This window comes from Amaranthus tricolor, chromosome 12 (assembly GCF_026212465.1).
Source record: "Amaranthus tricolor cultivar Red isolate AtriRed21 chromosome 12, ASM2621246v1, whole genome shotgun sequence".
Classification (NCBI taxonomy): Eukaryota; Viridiplantae; Streptophyta; class Magnoliopsida; order Caryophyllales; family Amaranthaceae; genus Amaranthus; species Amaranthus tricolor.
The window spans coordinates 691,198-713,534 of NC_080058.1; the positions used below are offsets into that span (position 1 = coordinate 691,198).

General features: G+C 39.5%; 3 protein-coding genes across 3 annotated transcripts; all 3 read right to left on the reverse strand.

Annotated features, from left to right (window-relative positions):
* Nucleotides 1-1,955: 1,955 nt before the first annotated feature.
* On the reverse strand, nucleotides 1,956-7,800 carry LOC130796995 (zinc finger CCCH domain-containing protein ZFN-like). The gene is made up of 7 exons (XM_057659460.1): nucleotides 7,243-7,800; nucleotides 5,448-5,620; nucleotides 4,685-4,747; nucleotides 4,028-4,147; nucleotides 3,663-3,950; nucleotides 2,979-3,290; nucleotides 1,956-2,525 (listed from the first exon to the last, which is right to left on the reverse strand). The coding sequence occupies exons 1-7, from the start codon at nucleotides 7,346-7,348 to the stop codon at nucleotides 2,229-2,231; spliced, it is 1,359 nt and encodes a 452-aa protein (XP_057515443.1). The 5' UTR covers nucleotides 7,349-7,800; the 3' UTR covers nucleotides 1,956-2,228.
* Nucleotides 7,801-17,871: 10,071 nt separating this feature from the next.
* Nucleotides 17,872-19,660, reverse strand: LOC130797120 (uncharacterized). Its single transcript, XM_057659606.1, has 3 exons — nucleotides 19,648-19,660; nucleotides 19,075-19,373; nucleotides 17,872-19,002 (listed from the first exon to the last, which is right to left on the reverse strand). The coding sequence occupies exons 1-3, from the start codon at nucleotides 19,658-19,660 to the stop codon at nucleotides 17,989-17,991; spliced, it is 1,326 nt and encodes a 441-aa protein (XP_057515589.1). The 3' UTR covers nucleotides 17,872-17,988.
* LOC130796996 (uncharacterized) lies at nucleotides 19,399-21,108 on the reverse strand. Its single transcript, XM_057659461.1, has 2 exons — nucleotides 19,882-21,108; nucleotides 19,399-19,808 (listed from the first exon to the last, which is right to left on the reverse strand). Exons 1-2 carry the CDS (start codon nucleotides 20,987-20,989, stop codon nucleotides 19,681-19,683), a joined length of 1,236 nt encoding a protein of 411 aa, XP_057515444.1. The 5' UTR covers nucleotides 20,990-21,108; the 3' UTR covers nucleotides 19,399-19,680.
* Between the last annotated feature and the right edge of the window lie 1,229 nt (nucleotides 21,109-22,337).

Here is a 22,337-nt window from a genome sequence, read left to right on the forward strand (position 1 = left end):
CTGGGGGTGATAAGAGGGTGAAGGCTTGGAGAAATGGCCTAAGACCCCTAAAAGAAGTGAAGAGATCGAGCCAAACAAGTCCCAAGGGAAAAAAACGAGTCGTAGCTAAGCCGTGCCAAAAAGCCACGACCCGTCGCTCAGCTACTGGAATCCAGAACAAAAGCAACGAGTCGTCCCCAATTTGCCACGACTCGTCGCACATCCACTGAAGTCATCATAGTATTCCAGAGCTAAAGCAACGAGTCATCTCTAACTTGCCACGACTCATCGCATATTCACTGAGGTCACATACCCTAGGCAGAACAAAAGCAACGACTCGTCGCTCCTAATGTCACGAGTCGTTGCCATCACGTCAGGTGTCTTTTTCGTGTGTTTTGACGGTTACTTTTTGGAGCCACTATAAATATTGGTAGTTATTTTTTATCATCCAGTCAGTTTTTCATTTTTTTAATTTTCAGCATTTTTCTTTTTATTCTTCTTTGAGAGCTTTCATTGTTGAACTACATTGTTACATTTAATTCCTTGCAATTTACATTTATGTTTTTCTCTTTCTTAATTTATTGCTTTATTATTTATCTTTGTGCATTAAAATTATTCATCATTTTCATGTTTAGTATTTCAACTAGGATTTCATTCATCATTAATTGCATGTTCATCATGTCTAGTGAGTAGTTTTCTTCTCTAGGGTTAGGGTATAAACCCTAATTCGAAACATGGAATGATAGTTTATCGATTAATTGTGTGAAATTTAGGTCTATGATTAAACCTATGCTTAATGAATCTTAGTTTAAATATCTTTATTAACCTTTTCAATAAAACGAAAGTTCAAGATTAGTATTAATTTATGATAAAAGAAGAATACTGGAATAAGACTAATAATAATATCATCATCATAAAAAGTGAAGTACGATTAATTGGACACATAAAATTTGAAAACAATCTATAAGATTTTAAGACCACGATAAGTTTAAAATATTTGACATGTAAAATATTAGAATCACTAAAATTAAATTGTTGATGGGGATATGACACATTAATAAATATTCATTAATCAGCCAATGATCCATTAATATATCTAGTGGTTAAGAGTTACTCCCTCTGTTTTTACATGTTTTTTATTCATTTATTTTTTTCGTAGATACCATTGCAAATTTTAAAAAATCAAATAATTTTACGTGTGAGTTTTTAAAAACTCTAAAAATGTTGATATTTAGAAAGTATATATTGAAACCAATCTAACAAGATCCCACATGAATATGTTTTTTCTTATAGATTGATAAGAAATCGTAATTAAAGTTTAACACTAAAATTCGTAAATTCTATTTTAGAATAAGATATGAAAATGGAGGAAGTATAATAATATAGAAGTAAGTCTTAATTAATTCAAGTTGGTATTATTCCCCTTTTCATTATTTCATAATAAATGTCATAATATAAAATATATTACTCCTAATATTTTATTTATTTGCAAGTTATAATAATAAAGTATATAATAATATATGCAAGTTAATTAAGTAAATTTTATTTATTTGCTCTGACAATTACTCCTAATATTTTCCTATAAAGATGTAAATAATCATAAATTTTATATAAAACTATCTAATTAAATAACTTAAAGAAAAAAATAAAAATGCAATAGGAAAATATTCAAAACAGACAAAGAAAGATGATTTCAAAGGAAAACTACATCATTAAAATGTACTGCCATGTAGCATTCTGATTGTTACTTTAGTTTATGTTATGATTATACTTTCATTAAGACCACAAACATGATGTATAATCTCAACCCCTCTTGTATGAGACCATCTCACCGCGAGACGAGTACATATAAAAGGTCTATTATGTTAAAAGTTTCTATTATTTATCTATTTAATACAAATATGAGGCACGTTTTATGGTGAGACTGTCTCATAAAAGAATTTGCATAATCTATGAAATTTGTAAAGACATGGAGATTACAAATATATAAACATACAGAAAATTTGCCATGAAAAATTCAATTCAATTGTTCACAAGGGATTCACCAATTGTGACAATAATTATCAAGTTTATACATTCATTTTCGGGGAATTTATAAATTTGTAATAATCAACATAAAACATGGAGGATGTAGTTGTACTGTACATCTTCAGCAATTGGCAAATGAATTTACAGGTAAAGCTCCTCTTTATGCTGCAAAACATTGCAAAAAGGGAGTATAACCCATTAAACTTGTTTGTATTATGCTTTTATCTATCGGTTTCACCACCATCATCTTCATCGTCATCACACGATTGAATGTCTCTCGTTTCTGACAAAGAAAGCCTTCGGTTTTTCCCTGGGCCCGCGGTCTCCACTAGTCCTTCTGACGCTAATGTTAAACCACCTGATACCGATGATGATCCAATGTAACGCCTCATGGTAGAAGTGTCGGTGGATGTAGGCGAGACATTGTAAGCGAAAATTCCCATTGGGTGATCGAACTTGCAGTTTGGACCAAATTTGCATATACCATATCGAGAATAGAATATGCACAAAGGTTCTCCCTGTGAACGTATTAGACGGAAGCTAGGTTAGAGCCGTGACTAGGGTTGTGTAAATGAGCTGAGACTGATCACGAGCTACAAAACTCGACTCAATTAGCTCGAATTTAACTCGGTTATATAGCTTCGTGCAATAAACGCTAACTAGTTTGCCCTTTACGATTTAGAACAATGCAACTTTCACATGCAAAACTCGACCAAATACAAGCTTCAGAAACTCGACCTAAGCTCAAATGAAGATCCATTTCGTTAAAAGCTAAGTCAAAGCTCAATTCGAATGAGTTCAGCTTGCAATCAAGCTGGATTCAACGCTACCTGGACTCAGGTACTGATATCAGATACTGATACGTGTCCAAGTGTCGGATATGGCTAAATATTCAATTTTACGCCTAAAATGAAGTGTCTACATGAATTAACAAAACTTGAAATAAAACATTCAAAGAAGCGATAACATACCGGACGCAAGGGCAAACCCAGGGCACTCAAGAGGCAATCGGGAGCAGGAATTAATCTTTCTCTAGGATGATGGAAACGACACACTGCCCCAAACTTACAATCACCGGTTTTCATGTAATATTGACATTCAGGTTGGCCAGGTCTCTCAGGGAAAACATTGTCCCTTTGCAGAGCATAATAGCCCATAGGGGCAGAACCAGAGCGATAAGAAGCAGAAACTGCGGATTCACTCTGGCGTGTAGTTGCATAACCCGGATTGTTTCCAGCCGTCTGCTGCTGTCCTTCAGCGGACGAAACTGAACCCATCTGACCCTAATGATAAATAACATGGATACATAAGGTATAAAAAATTCAGTAGCAACTAGCAAGTCTTCAATTTAGTCATGAGTTCGATAAACTCGATCTAAAAAGATATGGATAAAAGTAGGGGCGTATCTAAACCAGGGCTGGCATGGGCCATGGCCCGGGTCATGAAAAATATAGTAGTATATTAAACTGATGTTTAGTGTTTGAACCCGCACAACTTTCTATGCGCTTTGATAAAGGCGTTTTCAGCTAATTACACCATGCCAATAAAAGGTCATATTATATTGGCCCAGGTAATAAATTTTTTCTGGATTCACCAAGCTAATGTATGGAAAAGAAAATGCTTAAACCTCTTTTGTTCAAAGGAGGGTAGCTTACCATATAGGCATTCCATCCCGGAACTGAAACCATTCCTTGTGGAAGAATCAAAGGCGCGTAACTTGAAGGGCCTTGCCAACGCGGACTATGAATAATCGAGGCTCTCGACAAAGACCAATTAGTTAATCCTCCGGGATACGATTGCTGACCAGGAGTTGTTGGAGACTGAACAGCAGGATACACTGAAGAACCAGGGAAAGAAGCAGACGGTTGAGGGTGATGGTACTTACATGTGCTCCCAAATTTACATTGTCCTGTTCTTAAATAGTATGCACACTCTGATTCATCCTGTCGAGAGAGATAAAAACCGTGTGCGTTTCAGATCTTCACATTAATGAAACATGAAACAAATCGATAAATTTTACCGGACGGAGTGGGTAGCCTAAAACATTTAACGGAACTCTTCCAGCAATCCCTGCTTTGTCTTTAGGATGGTGAAACTTGCATGTTGCTCCAAACTTGCAAGTTCCCGTCTTCAAATAGTACTGATAAGTCAAAGCAACACCGTCAGGAAAAATATTTATTCCGGAAGACTCTTTACAATTTACAAATATGCTAATGAACTTTCCAATAGTTTTATCAGTGATGCACTAGAGTCTAGAGAGGGAACAAGTTTTCACGGATACATTAAACAAAACCCATCACAAAAATGTCGCACTTTTCATGTCTGTGCAACTAGTCAACTGATTGCATTTCTCAATTAAGTTTCGATAACGAACAAAATGGCACAAAGTCCTGTCTTTCAACAAATTTGTATCGAGTAAAGCATGCCTAATATAGAACAAATGGCCGCATCTATGAAAGTGGGCAACATATTTGCTTATCAGTCACCAATCGAGTGATCAAAACCCCTCCCCTCAAACAGTTGAAACATTCAAATGATCAGTACAGTACCTAGCATTTTATGGCCCCAGGCAATCTGAACAAAATAGACCCTCTCTATAAAAAGTCGATTTTGATCTTATTAGCTATGCAAAGTTGAAATAGATAAATAGCAACAATAAAAGGAAATGTATCCATGCCTGGCATTCAGGTTGACCAATCCTTTCCGGAAACTCACCCTTCATTCGTGCAGTAGCGAGAGCCTGCAATACAATATTATCTATCAAATTTATCGCACAAACATCATTACACGAAAACGAACAATAAAAATGAGAAGGTATCGAGGAAAAGGGTATAAGAATAAGATACTCCCATCAACAAGAAACACCTTCAACATCCAACCTAAGACGTAAGGTTGTTAACAGATCTATATAAGAATCGATTTCGAATTTAAACCATAATTATCATGTTAGCCTCTAGTTAACAATTTCTTTGTAAAGCCGAGCCATTAGGGGGTGAAACACTTACTTCCCAACAAACTTGCATAAAAAATTTTCCGATGCAAAAGACAATGTCAGTCGGGTCTTATAGAAAAACAACAGATTGAGGTTAAACTTCAAACATCCAAAAGCATTTGTATGTTACAATATTAGCATGATGATGAAAAAAGAAACTCTAAGTTTCTAAATAAGGAAACCAAGAGTAAACCATGAGTATAGGCATCATTATTTTGTCCCAGCAGTATCTACACAAAAATCTACATAAAGTTATTCTTAAATCTTAAGGTCTTGCTAATGAACTTTTTCATCAATCTTACATGTTAGCATGTCTATGATATCAAGTAATCAGTGTAAGTAAAACAGAGCGACAAGAATCTGAATAAAACATAAAGCAATAAACATATATTGTCTAAGATTTGCAAGTGACATTTTGTGTTTCTATACAGTGGATGCCAGAACTTACTAGCTTCCTACTAGGAGGATGATTGAAGCGGCATGTCGAACCAAATCTACAAAGTCCGGTTCTGAGATAAAAGGAACAATCTGGTTCCCCTTCATGCTCGGGGTAAGGACCAGGAGGGTAAATTCCGGTATCCATTGATTCGGATGATCTCAGATTGACTGGCCACATTGAGTCTGAAAGACAAACATCATTTCACTTATGAAGATTCAAAAGATTTATCTAGATAGAAGTTATAATTCCATTGAAAGGTGTTAGGCCGTGACAATTCGTCACATGATCACCCCACGGACCCACTCATGTGGATACATCCACAAGGCACTCGTGGGCTTGGGCCCACAAACCCACAAATAATGATTGTTGACTTGCATATACACTTGATGGGGTTCATTCTTTCGAAAAACCATATGATATTAGGACGATTACCCATCAAGTATTATATACAAGTCTACAAAAACTAATTTCGCGATGTGTGATCTTTCTCACATGTGAAGTATTTCCAACAAAAGGCAGCTAAAATTCAATGCACAAGACAAATGTTAGTCTCATTGAACGTTTAGCTACAATAAATCGAATCAATTTCCTGTCACAAAGGAACAATGGGCATATATTCAATTCACCATGTACTTCATAACTTAATATAGGAAGCTCAATTATGAACCCCCATGAGCAGATAGGTGTTCAAAACAATATGTTTGGACTTATCATGATCCATATGACACAGCTCGACTCAAACAATTGTTAACCATTGACACCAGTGCCGCACGATTTTTACTAAGTCAATAGGTGAGCCCGTAACACAAAGATACCAGACTTCTTAAAACTTTGAAGCACCCAACACAAGTTTCTTCATAATAGTTCGTTTTATGTTTCATCATCATTATACCCCGTATATCCCATTGATTGAAAGTTTGTATTATGTTTATAGGATTATAGTTCATACCCAAAAACTAATATACACTGGAATTGCAAAATGCAAATACAAATCAAAGGAATTCATCAAAATTTTGTTCAACTTGTAGCTTTTGTTCTCTTTCTTTCCTTTTGATTTAAGGGGTTAAGGAAGGTTACCATGAATTGAATCCTTCCAAATTCCAACCAAAGCTTCTAGCTTCAAAGAGAATTAAAGCTAAAGTATTAACCAAAGGAAATCCCATAATATTCCATTAATTTATCAAAGCAATGAAAAAAAAACAAATGATTAGTAAGATTATAAAAGGACAAATATATCTACATTTATATTATCATGCCAAGAAATTTAACAAAAATATGAACCACATTCATTCATAAAAAAAACAATTCTAGTGACTCATATTCCATAAAGTTTATCGGATAGCTTCATTACTCCGCAACCCTTCACCCCATTGAAGTTCAACTAAAATTTTTTAGGAAAAAAAAAAGATAAATTGAATAAAATGCCAATTGTCCCCATCAAAATTTAGTGATAATTTACAAATAACCCAAAAATCCCAATTTCACAACCGATCAAATAAATTAATTCAAACACCCAAAACTCGAAAGGGGGGATTTACTCTAGATTTATATATTTGATCACACCCAATTCCCATTTTATTTAATAAAAATCAAAACTTTATACAACCCACAAAAATGTTGAAAAAAGTAGACATTCAAGCATAATAATCAAAATTATACATGATAACATACCCAACATTTTACAAACAACCCATTAAGAATCAAACAAAATTAAATTTGAAGAAATAGCTAATTATAATACAAATTACAAAAGATTGATTAAAACAAAAAAAGGTTAAAAAAAAAAAAGAAAGAAAGGAAGAACCTTGAACTAAAAGAGAGGATGGTCCATCAACAACAGAAGGTCTAGAAATGGGCATTGTAGTTGTATCATCATGATCATCAACAACAACAACATCTCGAAACGACATCGTTTTATTACAAACTCCATTCAAATATCAACAACAACATTACTAATACTACTGTATAGAATTACTTCTTTTTTCTACAACAACAAATTTACTCCTTTTATTTGTTCTTCCTCTTTTGTTGTTGTCGTTGGTGATAATTCTGATTATTATTGTGCTACAATAATCCCCATTATATTTCTACGTACTATTTTCATAATTATCCCTTTTATTTATTTTTATATATATAAATCATGTCTTTTTTGAAGGAGAGAGAAAATCGTTTGGGCGAAAAGAAAAGTGAAGAGGGGAAAATCTGGTTCTCTCTCCTCCACAGAACTTAGTGTGGGAGAAAACAAGAGGAGAGAGAGTGGGGAATAAAAACCAACCATTTTCGCTTCATCATCGTGATTCATCATACCCATTTATCCGATCATAAAAATTATAATTATAGTCTAAAAAAATAAAAGACGTTAAATCATAGTCCTAAAGCAAAATACGATTATTAAGTCTTTTGGATTTAGAAAAATTTACAATTAAAAGAAAAACTAGATGAAAATAATACAGAAAACAAGATAGGACAATGCAAAATACTCATTAAGGTTAATAAAAAAACTATTTTTGCTTACTTTAGGACAAATATGAGATATATTCTTCCTTTTTTATTTTAAATCATTATTTCATTATTTTTGGTTTCGAAATGCTACTAACCAGTAATATTTAATTAAACTGTTACGTTTGAAGACACTTGTATACTATATTTATGATGTACATTTTTATTAGTTATAGATGATAAAAGATGGTAATAGAACGATTGGTATTCAAATTTTCTAAATGAGTATTATGTCATTTTATGGTAATGAATCCCTAATTATGAAAAAAAATTTATTTACAATTTTTCATTACCACCCAATACTTATTTGAAATAATAATGTATTATATTAAACTATAGAAAAATAAATAAATAAAATAGTACAAAAGATGACCATTAATCACAAAAATTTTCCCATAAAAATTACATTAAATTTTCATCTCTATTTTTATCAATTTTTACCAAGCATCATACCGACGTTTATCACAATTGTATGGTTTTATTGTGAACTGTGGTACGTAACATGTGCATGTAAAAAATAATAATATGGAAAGTATAATACTACTAATATTAATATATCATGGACTCTTGTACTGTGTGATAAAGTAATATTTAAGTACTATGTTTTGGAATTGGAAGTATGTATATTCCTATCTTGAGTCTAGAAGGACGTATTTTATGATTTTACTTTAAATCTATGGGCATGGTCTTTTGTAATTAGATATATTGGACCCATTGAGTATAATATTTAAGTCTAGTTAAGTTGAAAAGAACTGTCCTTTAATATATTCATTATATTATTTGGGTTTTAAATTTTTAATACATTTTTCTAGCATATTTTATATTTTCTAATTTCTACATTTTGATTTTACCTCTCATGAAAGTTTTTAAAATATATTCACAATTTCATATTTTAAAGGATAAGTTTAAATTTTAACAAAAAAAATATTTTTAAAAATTTAACCTAATATTATTTTCATCTTGCTAAGAAAAATTATTAATATAAACATATATATATATATATATATATATATATATAGTTGAGTGGTATTTATAAATTATGATTTCTAAGTAAATGCGCCTATATTATAATCAAATACACTGTTTTTTTAAGTATAAGAAAAATAATAAATGGTTTGATCTTCTCACCACTCATATATAAAAATGGAAGTACTACATGTTCTTTCTTTTATTATAAACTTTTTATTAGAAAATAATTAACATTCAAGTTCAACCACGAACTATGTGACCATGTCTTTCATGTTGGAAAAAAATAAGTCCCCACTAAACCAAACAATAGAAAGTAGACGTTAACAATTAATTACTTCTAGAAGGACTTAATTAAGTTAAGTAGGACACGTGGGGACATGTAAATGGCGAGTGCACAAGCTACTTACAGTCGAGATTATACAGGAATGAACATTTTTTTAAGTTGATTTCAAATTAGGTGTTTTTGATTGTTTTATAATTAGATGTTCTGTCCATTTTTTTTACATGTATATATTAATTTTAAAGTCGAATCAAATTGAATTTGCTTATAAGATCGGATAAAATTTAAATCATCAGATTTATTTTAAACACCTCTATCCAAATACCTTGTTTAAAGTTACATTAAACAACATTATAAAATGTAAAAGATCATATGTAAAGGTGTCAGGCAGCATATATAACGATATTAAGGAAAAGTTTGTAGGATTAGTGCATGCTAATTTGTAATTTATTGTGCACCATCCTCTACTCTTAGCTCTCCACACTACTAACCTATTAAACTCTGCAATCTGTATTCTCCAATCTCCACTCCACCAACTAACTCCCTCCTTCGAGTCTTGTACGAGATCGTCTTATTATGAGATGAGCCCATATAAGCACAACCCAAAGTTAAACTTACATAATAGTTACTAAATAAAAACAATTTTTATCATTAAAATATAAGAAATTTTAAATAGGGCCAATCCACATTAAATTGTTTCACTATAGCTAGACGCTAGCTCAAAGTCGATGCAAATGTTTACGATTTGTTTAATAGTCACTCTTAAATGGAGTGAATGATGATGAAAAGCAATTTTATTTTTAATAGAAATATCTTTTGATAAGTTTAATGGTCATATCTATTCTACTTTAGCAATATCATTTTCTTCACATAATTATTCATTCTGATGCTTTACCATTTGAAAATGTGATATTATGTGATAAATTAGTAATGAAAATTTGTGTTTTTTTTATAATCAAAGTTTTATTACCATGAGAATGCATGATAAGATAAATTTCATAAAAATTAATACTACAAATCATTATCATTAACATCATATAGACCCAATAACCAAGGAGTGTACATAAAGTTCATCTATTAGCTCATTTTTCACTTTTGTCTTTTTTTATTACGGATAAAATATTTGAAAGTAAGTTAGAAATCTCTATATCTTTAAAAAAAAAAGTTAGAAATCTCTATAGGTAAGAGAAAATAAAATTAATTATTTATATATGTGATGTGAATTAAACCTTTATCAGAGTGATATAATAAAATTACATTAACTCAAGATACTATAACGCATTTACGCCTACTTATAAACATTTGATTGGTTAATGTGCTTTTATAGTAAAATCATTGGCTAAATTTTTTACAGTTATGTTGAGAGGGACATTTGAACAGAAGGGGTGAACTTTCTAACTAATAGGAATACTTTAATCTCAAAAAAAAAAAAAAAAAACGGTAGGAATACTATGTAGACATATCATAGAAGACTAAAGATCATAGGATTTAAGCATATGATAATTGATTATCTAATAATAATGTTTTACTCCCATAAAATAAATTTATACTACTTTAACTTCTAATATACAAATGATGTGATGTACAACAAGATCATAAATTACAAACAAAAATAAATTATTGAATCTGTCATGGTACTGTTTTTAATTAATTTATTTATTTATTAATTAGCATCATATTACTAAAATACCCCTTGACCTTTCCGGATTGACTTTGACTTTTGGTCAATGGGCTTTCTGCTGGACTTCCCGTCTTCCTTGGAAGGCTCATGACATTTTTACCTTCAGAATACTTAACTTCCCTGTCATCTATCTTCTTTGGCCATCCTCCTTTTAAGGAGAATAACTGCCCACCACCTTCCACTCTTCAGTCATGCTTGGCTCTCCTTGTTTCAAGGTGAATAACTGTCCACTCTTCCCATGACCAGTCCACCTCCCATTACTCCCACTACTCCCATGATCTTCCACCTTTCCTCTCTGAAGTAACTTCCTCCTTCAACATTATAAATAGGGACAACCATCAGAGGGGAGGGGACATCTGAAACAGCTTTCCTAGTATCCTTGCTTACACTACTTCCTCAAGCCTTCCCAACCACTAGCACTAGCACAAGCAATCTCAATCCCGACCTTCCTTCTTGCATTCATTCTACAATCTGTCATTCATTAATTTCCGATTTACGTTCTGACTTGAGCGTCGGAGGGGTTTTCCGGGAGATCACCCCCCGGACAAGGCTAACGTGTTATGTTGCAGGAATTCAGGTCACCTCCTCTCATAAGTCGCTTCTCTTGATCACACTTCTACTTATCTCCAGGTATTTCAAGTGTATCCCACTTCCTCGTTTCATCACCGAAACAGTTTGGCGCCGTCTGTGGGGAGCTGTACAAGAAGTCATGGCTCCCAAGAAGAACCCGACTCAAACCGCCACCGTGCATAGCACAGACACAGACACTTCAGCGGGTCACGCTAATAATCAAGCCGTGACTCGCCGTGATCTGGACATGCTAGCGCGAAATCTCACGGCCGCGTTCTCTGAACAACTCCGCGCCGTCATAAACAATACCCCTACTCAACAACGGGTACTGGAAGACATGGCGAACCAAATAAAGAACTTAGAGGAACGAATCGAGCCCCGTCAAGAGATACCAAAATCTCATGAATCTCAAGACGGGAACTCGAGGACTTCCCATTCCAGTAGACGCAATAAAAATAGGCGGGAAAGGTCCAAAACTTACCCGCACCATAGCAAGACAGATACACGAGATGGCGAATCCAAAACCGCCACTCCAGATGCCCGAACCTTCATAGAGAGCAAAAAGCGAAAGACGTCTGAGAGCGTCCAATCCCTAGTAGATAAAAGAAGGGAGGAAAGGAAGAAGGCACAACTCGCCGGGTCTAGCCGTCCCCTCACTCCCACCTCCATGCCGCGGAATGAGGACGACAAGAGTGTCCTTCCCGAAGAGCCCATATCATTAGTCTCTCCCCTGGCCAGAGAGATACTGAATACTCCCAATCCCGGGAAAATAAAGGTACCAAACATGGCTGCTTTCGATGGCACGTCATGCCCGCAGGAGCATTTGACGGCGTATAAGAATCTTATGTTGTTGTACACCACCAACTCATCGTTATGGTGTAAGTTCTTTCCAACTACTCTTACAGGAGTAGCTTTGACGTGGTACACCTCCCTTCCCAGAGGAAGCATCCACAACTTTGCCCAACTAGAGGGCAAGTTCTTGGGCCACTTTATAGCCTCAAGAAGGCAGGAGAAATCAAACTTCCACCTGCTTAGTGTCACTCAATTGGAAGGAGAGTCCATATCCTCATATCTTAAGAAGTTCCATGAGGCAGTGCTGGAAGTGACTGATTTGGAGGAGTCGGTCGCCCTGAACGCCCTAATCAACGGAATGAAGGCCCAACGGCTGAAGTTCCAGTTGGTTGAAAGTCAAGTAAAGACGTATGCAGAGGCCATGAAACAATGCCAAAGTTATGTCACGGCGTCAGAGATATGTCAAGCACATGATCCGAAAAGGCGAAAATTTGAGAAAAAAGATGTCGGGCCCCCCCATCAATCCTCACGAAGCAGGGAGGAGCATTCTTCGAGGAGAGAGAAGAATTACATGCCGCGTCGTCCTACGCCGCCGTCTGATATGGGACCTCCACGAGCCCGACACGTATACGTTATAGAAGGAGAAACTAGGACGCGGAATCTGGGAGATGGAGGAAACGACCCCATATTTAATCGAAACAGGAGGGACATTTTCTTCGCTGTTCGAGATCAATTGCCAGCTCCACCTCCAGTTACCACACCCTCTGATAGGCGCAACTATAATCTGTGGTGTGATTATCACAAAGAGCACGGCCATACTCTGGCACAATGTCGCGAACTAAAGCGCATCTTGCATCAGTTGGCTAACAAAGGAAAACTGTCTAGGTTCCTCAACAGGAGAGATTATGATGCTGGAAGAGAAGGGGAAAGGAGGCCATGGCAACAGAAACGCCGATCCCCCAAGAGGAACGAAGCCAGACGCGAAAGTTCCGACACTCAAGGAACTATCAACATGATTTTTGGGGGATACACTGAGGAATATCCCACTATCCGCGCGGCAAAAAACAGCGTCCACACTTTGCTGAAAGGACCTCCCAGGGCCGCATCTAAGGGACCGGTCATGAAGTTCGATGCCACGACCTCCCAACCGCTGCAACAACCCCATACCGATCCCCTGGTGGTCTCTCTCAAAATTGGGCAAATGAAAGTCAGACGGGTGCTGGTAGATACGGGAAGCACGGCTGATCTTATTACAATGGAGTGCTTAAGAAAGATGAAGTTCGAGGAAAAGCACTTACAACCCCTAGACAAACCACTGATTGGGTTTGGAGGGAGTCAGGTCATTCCGTTGGGCACGATCATTCTCCCCGTACGGGTAGGGGAGAGAAGTGAAAGCCGGACCATGCCCATACGGTTCACAGTGGTAGATCTCAACTTCCCCTACAATGCTATCATGGGGCTCCCACTCATTAATAAGATCAAGGCAGCAATCTTTCCCCATCAACTCTTGCTGCAGTTCGAGACAGATAATGGACAAGTTGGCATTCTCAAGGGAGACCAAGTGACGGCTCGCCAATGCCTCGTCAACACCCTGAAGCGCGGGTCCTCCGAGACACGAGCAAAAAGAAAAAGGGAAGACAATGTCCCAGCTGTCATGAGCGTGTACATGGAAAATCTCAGCACGCATGAAAGGCCTCGCCCCATAGAACGATACGAGGAAGTAGACATGTTCGAGGGGAAACAAATCAAGGTAGGGAAAGATCTTCCTAGCACGGTCAAACAGGACATAGTGGCCACCATTGCTGAGTTTCGCGACGTCTTTGCTTTTTGCACGGAAGAAATGCCTGGCATCCCTACCAGTGTCGCGTGTCATAAACTTGACATCAAACCAGGCTATAAACCCATAAAACAAAAGCTACGACATCAAGGAAGAGAGCGGACTGAGGCCGCCAAGGAGGAAGTCGAGAAGTTGTTGAGAGCCGGATTTATTAAAGAATGCAAATACTCTGAGTAGCTATCCAACGTTGTCCTGGTGAAAAAACCGAATGGCAAGTGGAGGATGTGCGTCGACTTCACGGACCTGAATAAGGCGTGCCCTAAAGACGATTACCCACTTCCAAAGATAGATCATCTGGTGGATTCTACAGCAGGCCATGCATTATTAAGCTTCATGGATGCCAATGCCGGCTATCATCAGATTCCGTTGGCAATTGAAGACCAACCTCACACGGCCTTCATTACCAGCATGGGAGTCTATTGCTACAAGGTTATGCCCTTCGGATTAAAAAACGCAGGGGCAACTTATCAAAGGATGGTCAACAAGGTCTTCCAATCTCAGATTGGACGGAATTTAGAAGTATATGTAGATGACATGATCACAAAAAGCAAACAAGCAAGTCAGCACGCCGCAGACTTACGAGAGACGTTCCTTACCCTTCGAAAGCACCAAATGAAACTCAATCCTGACAAGTGTGTGTTTGGAGTTACCGGAGGGAAGTGCCTGGGCTTCCTGGTAGACGAGCGAGGCATTGAGGCAAATCCCGATAAAATCCGGGCTATACAAAACATGAGATCTCCCACCTCAGTAAAAGAAGTACAAAAGCTCACAGGGTGCCTGGCTGCTCTTGGAAGATTTCTTTCCAAGTCCGCGGATAAATGTTTACCCTTCTTTAAAACAATAAAACAACAGAAGTTCGAGTGGACAGCAGAAGCAGAAGAGTCCTTCCGCCAACTTAAAGAGCACCTGTCCACCTTGCCAAAACTAGTTTCGCCCATCAAAGGGGAGAAGCTAGTCCTATATGTCTCTGTCTCCGAATATTCGTTATCCGGAGTACTGGTTGCGGAAAGAGAAAAGAAACAGCTTCCTATATACTACATAAGTCATGCATTCCGTGGCTCGGAGGGAAACTACGGTGAAGTCGAAAAAGTCATATTCGCAATCGTCATGGCAAGCAGGAAATTGAAGCCCTACTTTCAATCCCACCAGATCATCGTCCGGACTGATCAACCTTTGAAAAAGATTCTGGAAGGGAAAAACAAGTCAAGCCGCGTCACAGATTGGGCAAACCAGCTGGCGGATTTCGGCATCGAATATGAGCCTCGAACGGCAATCAAAGCCCAAGCTCTGGCTGACTTCATTGCTGAAAGCACTCTCCCCTATCATCCTGAACCCAATCAGGAATGGAAGTTGTATGTAGATGGGTCCTCTACCCAATCAGCAAGTGGGGCTGGACTCCTCATTGTGTCTTCTGCCGGGGTCCGTATGGAAAGGGCGGTCAAGTTCGAGTTCGCAGCATCCAACAACGAGGCCGAATATGAAGCATTATTGATGGGACTGAGAATTTGCTACGAAACGGGAGCCAAAAAATTGTCCGCCTTCTCTGACTCCCAATTGATTGTTGGACAAGTGAACGGGGAGTTCGAAGCTAAAGATGACAGCATGAAAATGTACCTGCAGCAAGTAAAGGAATTTGTTCAAAAATTCGACAAGTTCACGTTGGAGCACATTCCAAGATCCCAGAACGCCCAAGCTGATTCCCTGGCAAAGCTTGCCAGCTCAGCAGAAACATCCGCGGCTCGAGACATAATCTGGGAAGTGCTTCCTAACCCCAGCATCAACTTCATGGTCGATACCATCGACAGATCAGAAACATGGATGGAGCCATACATCGAATATTTGCGGAGTCAGACGCTTCCCCAAGATGAATGTCAGGCCAAAATGCTCCGGAAGAAAGCCAGATGGTTCGAACTCCACGAAGGAACGCTCTACAAGAAGTCATATACACACCCCCTCCTGAAATGCGTATCCCCTGAAGAAGGAAACTATATCCTCCGCGAAATACACGAAGGTGGATGCGGTATACACCAAGGAGTACGGACTGTCATTGGGAAAGTCCTTAGAAGTGGATATTATTGGCCCTCACTCCGAGAAGACGCGGAATATTTGATCAAAAGATATCCTGAATGTCAGTACCACTCAAAGATAGGAAGGAAGCCATCTAATTACTTGACCGCCATGCAAGCCGTCCTGCCTTTCGACAAATGGGGCATGGACCTCCTTGGCCCCTTCCCTCCGGCAAAAGGGCAACGCAAATTCATCATTGTGGCCATTGATTATTTCACAAAATATGTAGAAGCGGAAGCCCTTAGCTCAATCACGGACAAACAAGTCTGTCAGTTTATATGGAGGAATATCATCACAAGGTACGGCATCCCCCGGGTGATCATAACAGATAATGGAAGGCAGTTCGTCAGCAAGAACACCATCGAGTACTGCAACAAGTTTAACATCCAAATCAGATTCAGTTCAGTGTCCTGGCCGCAAACTAATGGTCAAGTAGAATCCGCAAACAAAGAGATCCTGAATGGCATTAAGAAGAAGATAGAGGGGGTCAAAGGTAATTGGGATGAAGAACTATCAGGCGTCTTATGGGCGAGTCGAACAACCATCAAGGACGCAACGGGGCATACACCTTTCTCTTTAGTATACGGATCTGAAGCCGTGCTCCCAGTTGAAATAGGCGTACCCTCTACAAGGGTCACCTACTACTCACACGACGAAAATGAGGAAGGAAAAAGAGCAAACTTAGATCTGCTGCCAGAGACAAGAGGAAACGCAATGCTGAGATCAATAGCACAAAAACAAAAGATGATCCGTAGCTTCAACCGTATGTCAAAACCAGACGTATTCAAATTGGGGACTTCGTACTCCGCAAAGTCGAGGCTACGGGAAAGATAGGGGAAAAAGGAAAGTTAGGAGCCAACTGGGACGGCCCTTTTAAAGTCACCCGCATCATCAAACCGGGAACTTTCGAACTAGAAGACATGAAAGGGAAAAAACTACCCCGTCCATGGAATGGAGACCACTTAAAGAAATTCTTCATTTAATAAAATTTGCAAGGGGCAATCAGTTACTAGTATCAGTGTTAGCAGCATCAATCCGCGACTACCTTCATTCCGCAACATAGTTGCGTTGTCATTCGAATTCACTTTTGTCATCGTCATTTGTATTCTTATCAATCCTTTATAACAGAAGTTTCATTTTCAGATTATCCGGCTCCTATGTTCGCATTTATTTGGTAAAAATCTATTGCAAATCTTATTAAATCAGTAATATCCATAAGTCGGACCCCTTGAGAGAGGTCCCATTATCAAATTATTCTAAGTCACTAACGAACTTGTGATATCTATAATTCGGACCCTTAGAATAGGGTTCCAAGACCAAAAATCATTTGAAGCATTCACCATCTGTTCGTAGCATCGATAAGTCGGACCCCCAGTTTGGGGTCCCTAGAATTCAAAAACATTCTAAGTTTTTACAATGATGTTTCCCAACCGGGACATCGATAAGTCGGACCCCCAGTTTGGGGTCCCTAAAGTTCAAAATATTCCAAATGATGTTTCCCAACCGGGACATCGATAAGTCGGACCCCCAGTTTGGGGTCCCTGAGTTCAAAAGAAAATCCCAAGTCTCCCACTAAGGTAACCCGCAACCGGGACATCGACAAGTCGGACCCCCTTACTGGGGTCTAAAGGCTGAAAATATTCTAAGTACAAATTTCCTTGATGTCGTCTGCGCGTGACATCGAAAAATCACGTCCTCTAAGTATTATTCCGCAGTCTCAGAAGAGAGAAGCCACGGCTCAACGAATAAAAGCATGGATACCACGAATAAACTCCATAATCAGGGATATATACATCAAAATATTCAAAATACAGAGTTGAATGTTTGCAAAAATCAAAATTACAAAATTGCAAGATTATACATCTTCCAAAAAAGCCTCGACGTCTTGATCCGGCGGCAGAGGAGGCTCGATCCTTCCCTCTTCAAGACTGGGAGTGAAGCTTACATAATCTTCAACGTTAAACGGCTCCACCCCGATCTCGGACAGCTCTCGGGACAAGCCCTGGAGGTTCCTACCTTCGTCAATAATAAGATTCGATAAATCAAGGCACAAAACCTCCAGGTTGGAGAGCGTCAAGTTTTCCGGGACATCTGACGCCGGAGGAGAAGAGAGAGCCAGCTGATCCAAGTCGAGGCATAGAGCCTCCCTCTCAGCCTCAGCATCCATCCTTTCGGACCAGGCTCTCCTTTCATCCGCATCCCAAGCAGCGTCGACCAGTACCGCCGACTCCCCGTCCAAGACAGGAGCAAGGTTGGACAAGGCTTCACTTCCCTTCTGATCAGCAGTTTGCTGAAGAGATGTAAAATCCATGCCCAACTCTGCGGCAGCCAAACGATACTTTTCGTCACTGATCAGGGTTCCGGCTCTCACCATCTCCGCCGTCAGATCTCCAAGGAACTTCGACGCTTCCGGCTCATCCGAAAGAAGCCAATCTCGAGCCATCCGGGCCTTCCTGGTTAAACACAATTTATACACCTTAGCCGCGGATAGGATCATCTTGAAGTGGGCAGAATCAGTCGATACTTGCTGCATAAGTTGCTGGTTCTGATGAACGAGCTTGGCATGGGTATCCATCAGCAAGCCGACTTCATGGCCGAGGCTCGCAGACCAGGTGGAAGCAGCATCTAAGTTCTCGATGGTCTGGTCCAGCTGCTTCCTTGCCCTTTCCCGCCATTGTTCGGTCCTGACCAAGCGCTCTTTCAGCTCAGAACACTTGGCCAGTTTCTCTTTTAGGCCCGGCAAGTCCTCCCGCAATTTTGATAATTCGTCATTCAGCTCCTCACAGCGGGAGGTAAGGGCGGCAATGGTTTCCTGGTCCGCGGCACTTTGACGGTTTGCGTCGAGCTCAAAAGCCAACCGTATGAACGCCTGCAAAGAAACGGCAACCAATGAAATCCGGAAACCAAGTAATGACACTACTAAGCATAAAAAAGTCATTACCTCTGCCGCCGAAGCTTGTGCCTGACGCACCCTGTCACGGGGGGGCATGGATTCTAGTAGGTCGACGTCCACCTTGCTGATTAAGTTGGACGTCGCCCTGTTAAAACGAACAACTAAGCCCTTATGCCCCAACTCCGGAAAGGGTGTCTCGTGTCGAAAAGGGAAAACTTCCCGACGACGATAAACCTCAGCGAATTGTGATGAGGGAGCCGCGGAAGACTCCCCCACCTTCTCTTTCCCCTTGTTCGAAGCTGGCCGTGGAGAGTCCGAAGGGGGAGACGCCTCCTCCTCAACCGAACCTATGCGGAGAGGTACGGCCGTAGGGATCGTACCCACAGAGGGCCTCTTGGCCGAGCTCTCCTTGCGGGAAGAAGAATCCCGCTTCCTCTTCTTCTTCCCACTCTTTTTCACCCCCCTTGTCTGTGGAGGAATCACCCTCTCAGATTCATCGGGGATGTGAATTTGTTTTCTCTCTTCGAGAAGTCGGAGAGCCTCTTGCTCTGAGGGCACGTCCTCCAGACCCTTCTCTACAGTCGCCGAGCCCTACAAAGGAAAAAGTTAGGAAGAATCAACAGAAATCTTTCATAACGAAGAAATTTTGTGAAGTTATACCTTCGGAGGAAGGGGAAGAGGCTTATCCTCGGGTCGCTGTATGGCCCCTTGAGCAAGTCTTAGAACGCTGAATTTCTTCATCAGCTCCGGACTCTTTGCTCGAAGATTCTCCTTGGCTATCCCTGTAAAAATCGCGAGTTAGAAACAGTTAAACATATCATAGGAAAGAAAAGGAAGAAACCCGGCAATTCTTACTCCGATCGATAGCCAAGCTGATGCCGAATGACGAGAGGAGGTTCTCGTTCTCCAACTCAGGGCGACCAGGTATCCAATTAAGTTGGACGTTCATTGGTTTCCTTCCCAATTGAACGTCCATCTTTGCGTACTCTATGATCACCGCGTCACTAAAAGAACACTGCGGGATCCCATTATTAAAACCCGCGAGGTTGGGTTTAATGTCAAAAGAGGTCTTGATGTTCCATCCCTCTGAATTATACAAAAATGCAAATTTCGTCCTATACCCCTTCTGGTTATCGGGGAGGTCTTGGACTATCTTCAGTCCTCGACGGTGTGTAAAAGTAATCCAGCCACAGCCGTATGATTGCGAATTACATAGGCGGGCTCTGAATATATATCTAAAAGCTGTGAGTGTTGGTGGCACGGCCAAAACTTTGCATAGGATCAAAAAGGCCACCATACAACCCCAGGCGTTTGGGTATAACTCGGGCACTGAAATGTTCAAAAACTCTAACACCTCCCTAAAAAACGGGTGAAGAGGAAATCTGAGCCCTAATTCAAAAGAAGGAAAGTATACAGCTATACAATGTGGGGGAGGAAACCTAACGGTGTCATAATTCCCCGGGGTAATAATGTTTATATTATCCTTCAAACCCCATTTTTGAGAGATGGCCTCCCGGCGGTTGTCTAGATCTCTTTTGGTCTGTAAATCAATGAAGTAATTTAGGGGCCCGCCGTTTGGAATGTAGAATGGAGGAGGAACTGGCGCTGCACTCTCCCTTCCAGAAGACTCGGCTGATCCTTCAAGGTTTTCCATATCTACATACAATAACCCTTCTAGGTCAGGATTTATTCGCGGCAAGTAATTTGGAAAGAAAGCAACGCTCACTTCCCAAGGAGCAGTTTTTATAATCTCCGGAGGGTATATAGGGGATACAGACGACTCATCCCCATCTTTTATTGGTTCATAATGGGGGGTAATTCTCACCGAACTACTTTCATCCGAGTCATTCATTGGTAACCCCTTTTTATTAAGACGCCTACGTACTATCAAAAGAGTTTCCGGCAAGTTAGTAGGGTTGGTGTCTGAGTTAGCTATAGTCTCTTGAGTAGCCGCGACATCCATGTTAATAATAAAGTAGTAGTCGAAGCTTGTAAAGAATAGAGACTAAATTCATAAACAAATTCAAAGTTCTAGGCTAACATTCAAGAACAGTTTGAAGAATAACTTGAAGAAATTCGAAAAATCTGGGAAAAGTTTGAATACCTTAAAGAAATTTGAAGATTTGTCAGAAACTTGATGAAGATCTGTCAGAAACTTTGAAGATCTTCGAAAGATTTGTCAGAAGTTTGAAGGAGGGATGAAGATTGTCCGAGCGTTTCTCTACTTTCTCTTTCTTGCAATTTGAAGATTTGAGGGAGTTAATGAAGATTAGGTGAAATGGAACTATTCCAACTACCCTATTTATAGCAGCAATAAATGCTTCACTTGGGACTTGAGCATTCGAACGAAAGGGTGGAATTCCGGAGGAAAACTGGGAAGTCGATAAGTCGGACTCCCAATAAGGGGAAGACAGATTTTTCTTAAGTGTTTAGTAATGACCGTGAAGTCTATTAGTCGGACCCTGGTTGAAAGGGTATGTTGCGAAATTTTTCTAAGTGTTAACTCTTGAATATAGCCGGAAGGTCGAAAAGTCGGACCCCCAATTAGAGAGGAACGTCATAAATTTGTTTGAATGTCAAAGCCATCCAACCGGTGGGTCGACAAGTTAGACCCCCAGGGAGGGGGGAGCAGATAATTATTCAAGTCCTTTAGCACTCGAATATGTCCGGAGAGTCGATAAGTCGGACCCTAAACTGAACCTCCAGAAAGGAAAATCATTTTAAGTATAGAGATTACCCATTCCTCCGTCCGACTTATGGACACGGCGGGTAAAATGTGATGGAAGGAAATATGAAAATATCTCAAGGGCGAAGGAAATCCGTGTGATCGATAAGTCGGACTCCTTGGTGCACCCAGTCATAATGTAGAGAAGTCCCATATTTCTGTATGATTGAAGACACGGGTCTGCGAGCTGGTTCCCCGTCATAAAAGAGGAGGGGTGAAAAGTAAAGTGGCTGATTCCCATATTTATCCGTGTGGTCGATAAGTCGGACCCCCAAATGACCCTAGTCCAGGTGAAAAATTCTAAGTATAGAACCTCTCATGTGTGTCCGTGGGATTGAAGATGCGAGTTATGGGGCTCATTCCGTATCATGCTAGAATAAAGGGGGCTGCTTTGACCGAGTACTGAACATTTTTAAAGATATCCGTGTGGTCGATAAGTCGGACCCCCAGGGGGTCCTTCTCTTTCTCAAAATATTCTAAGTGTTGAAGAGGGATTCTCGTGCTGAACTTACGAGTGAAGACGCAAACTATTAGTTCGCGGCATAGTTCAACCATAGGGGTAAAAATATCTTGAGAAGAATGCAAT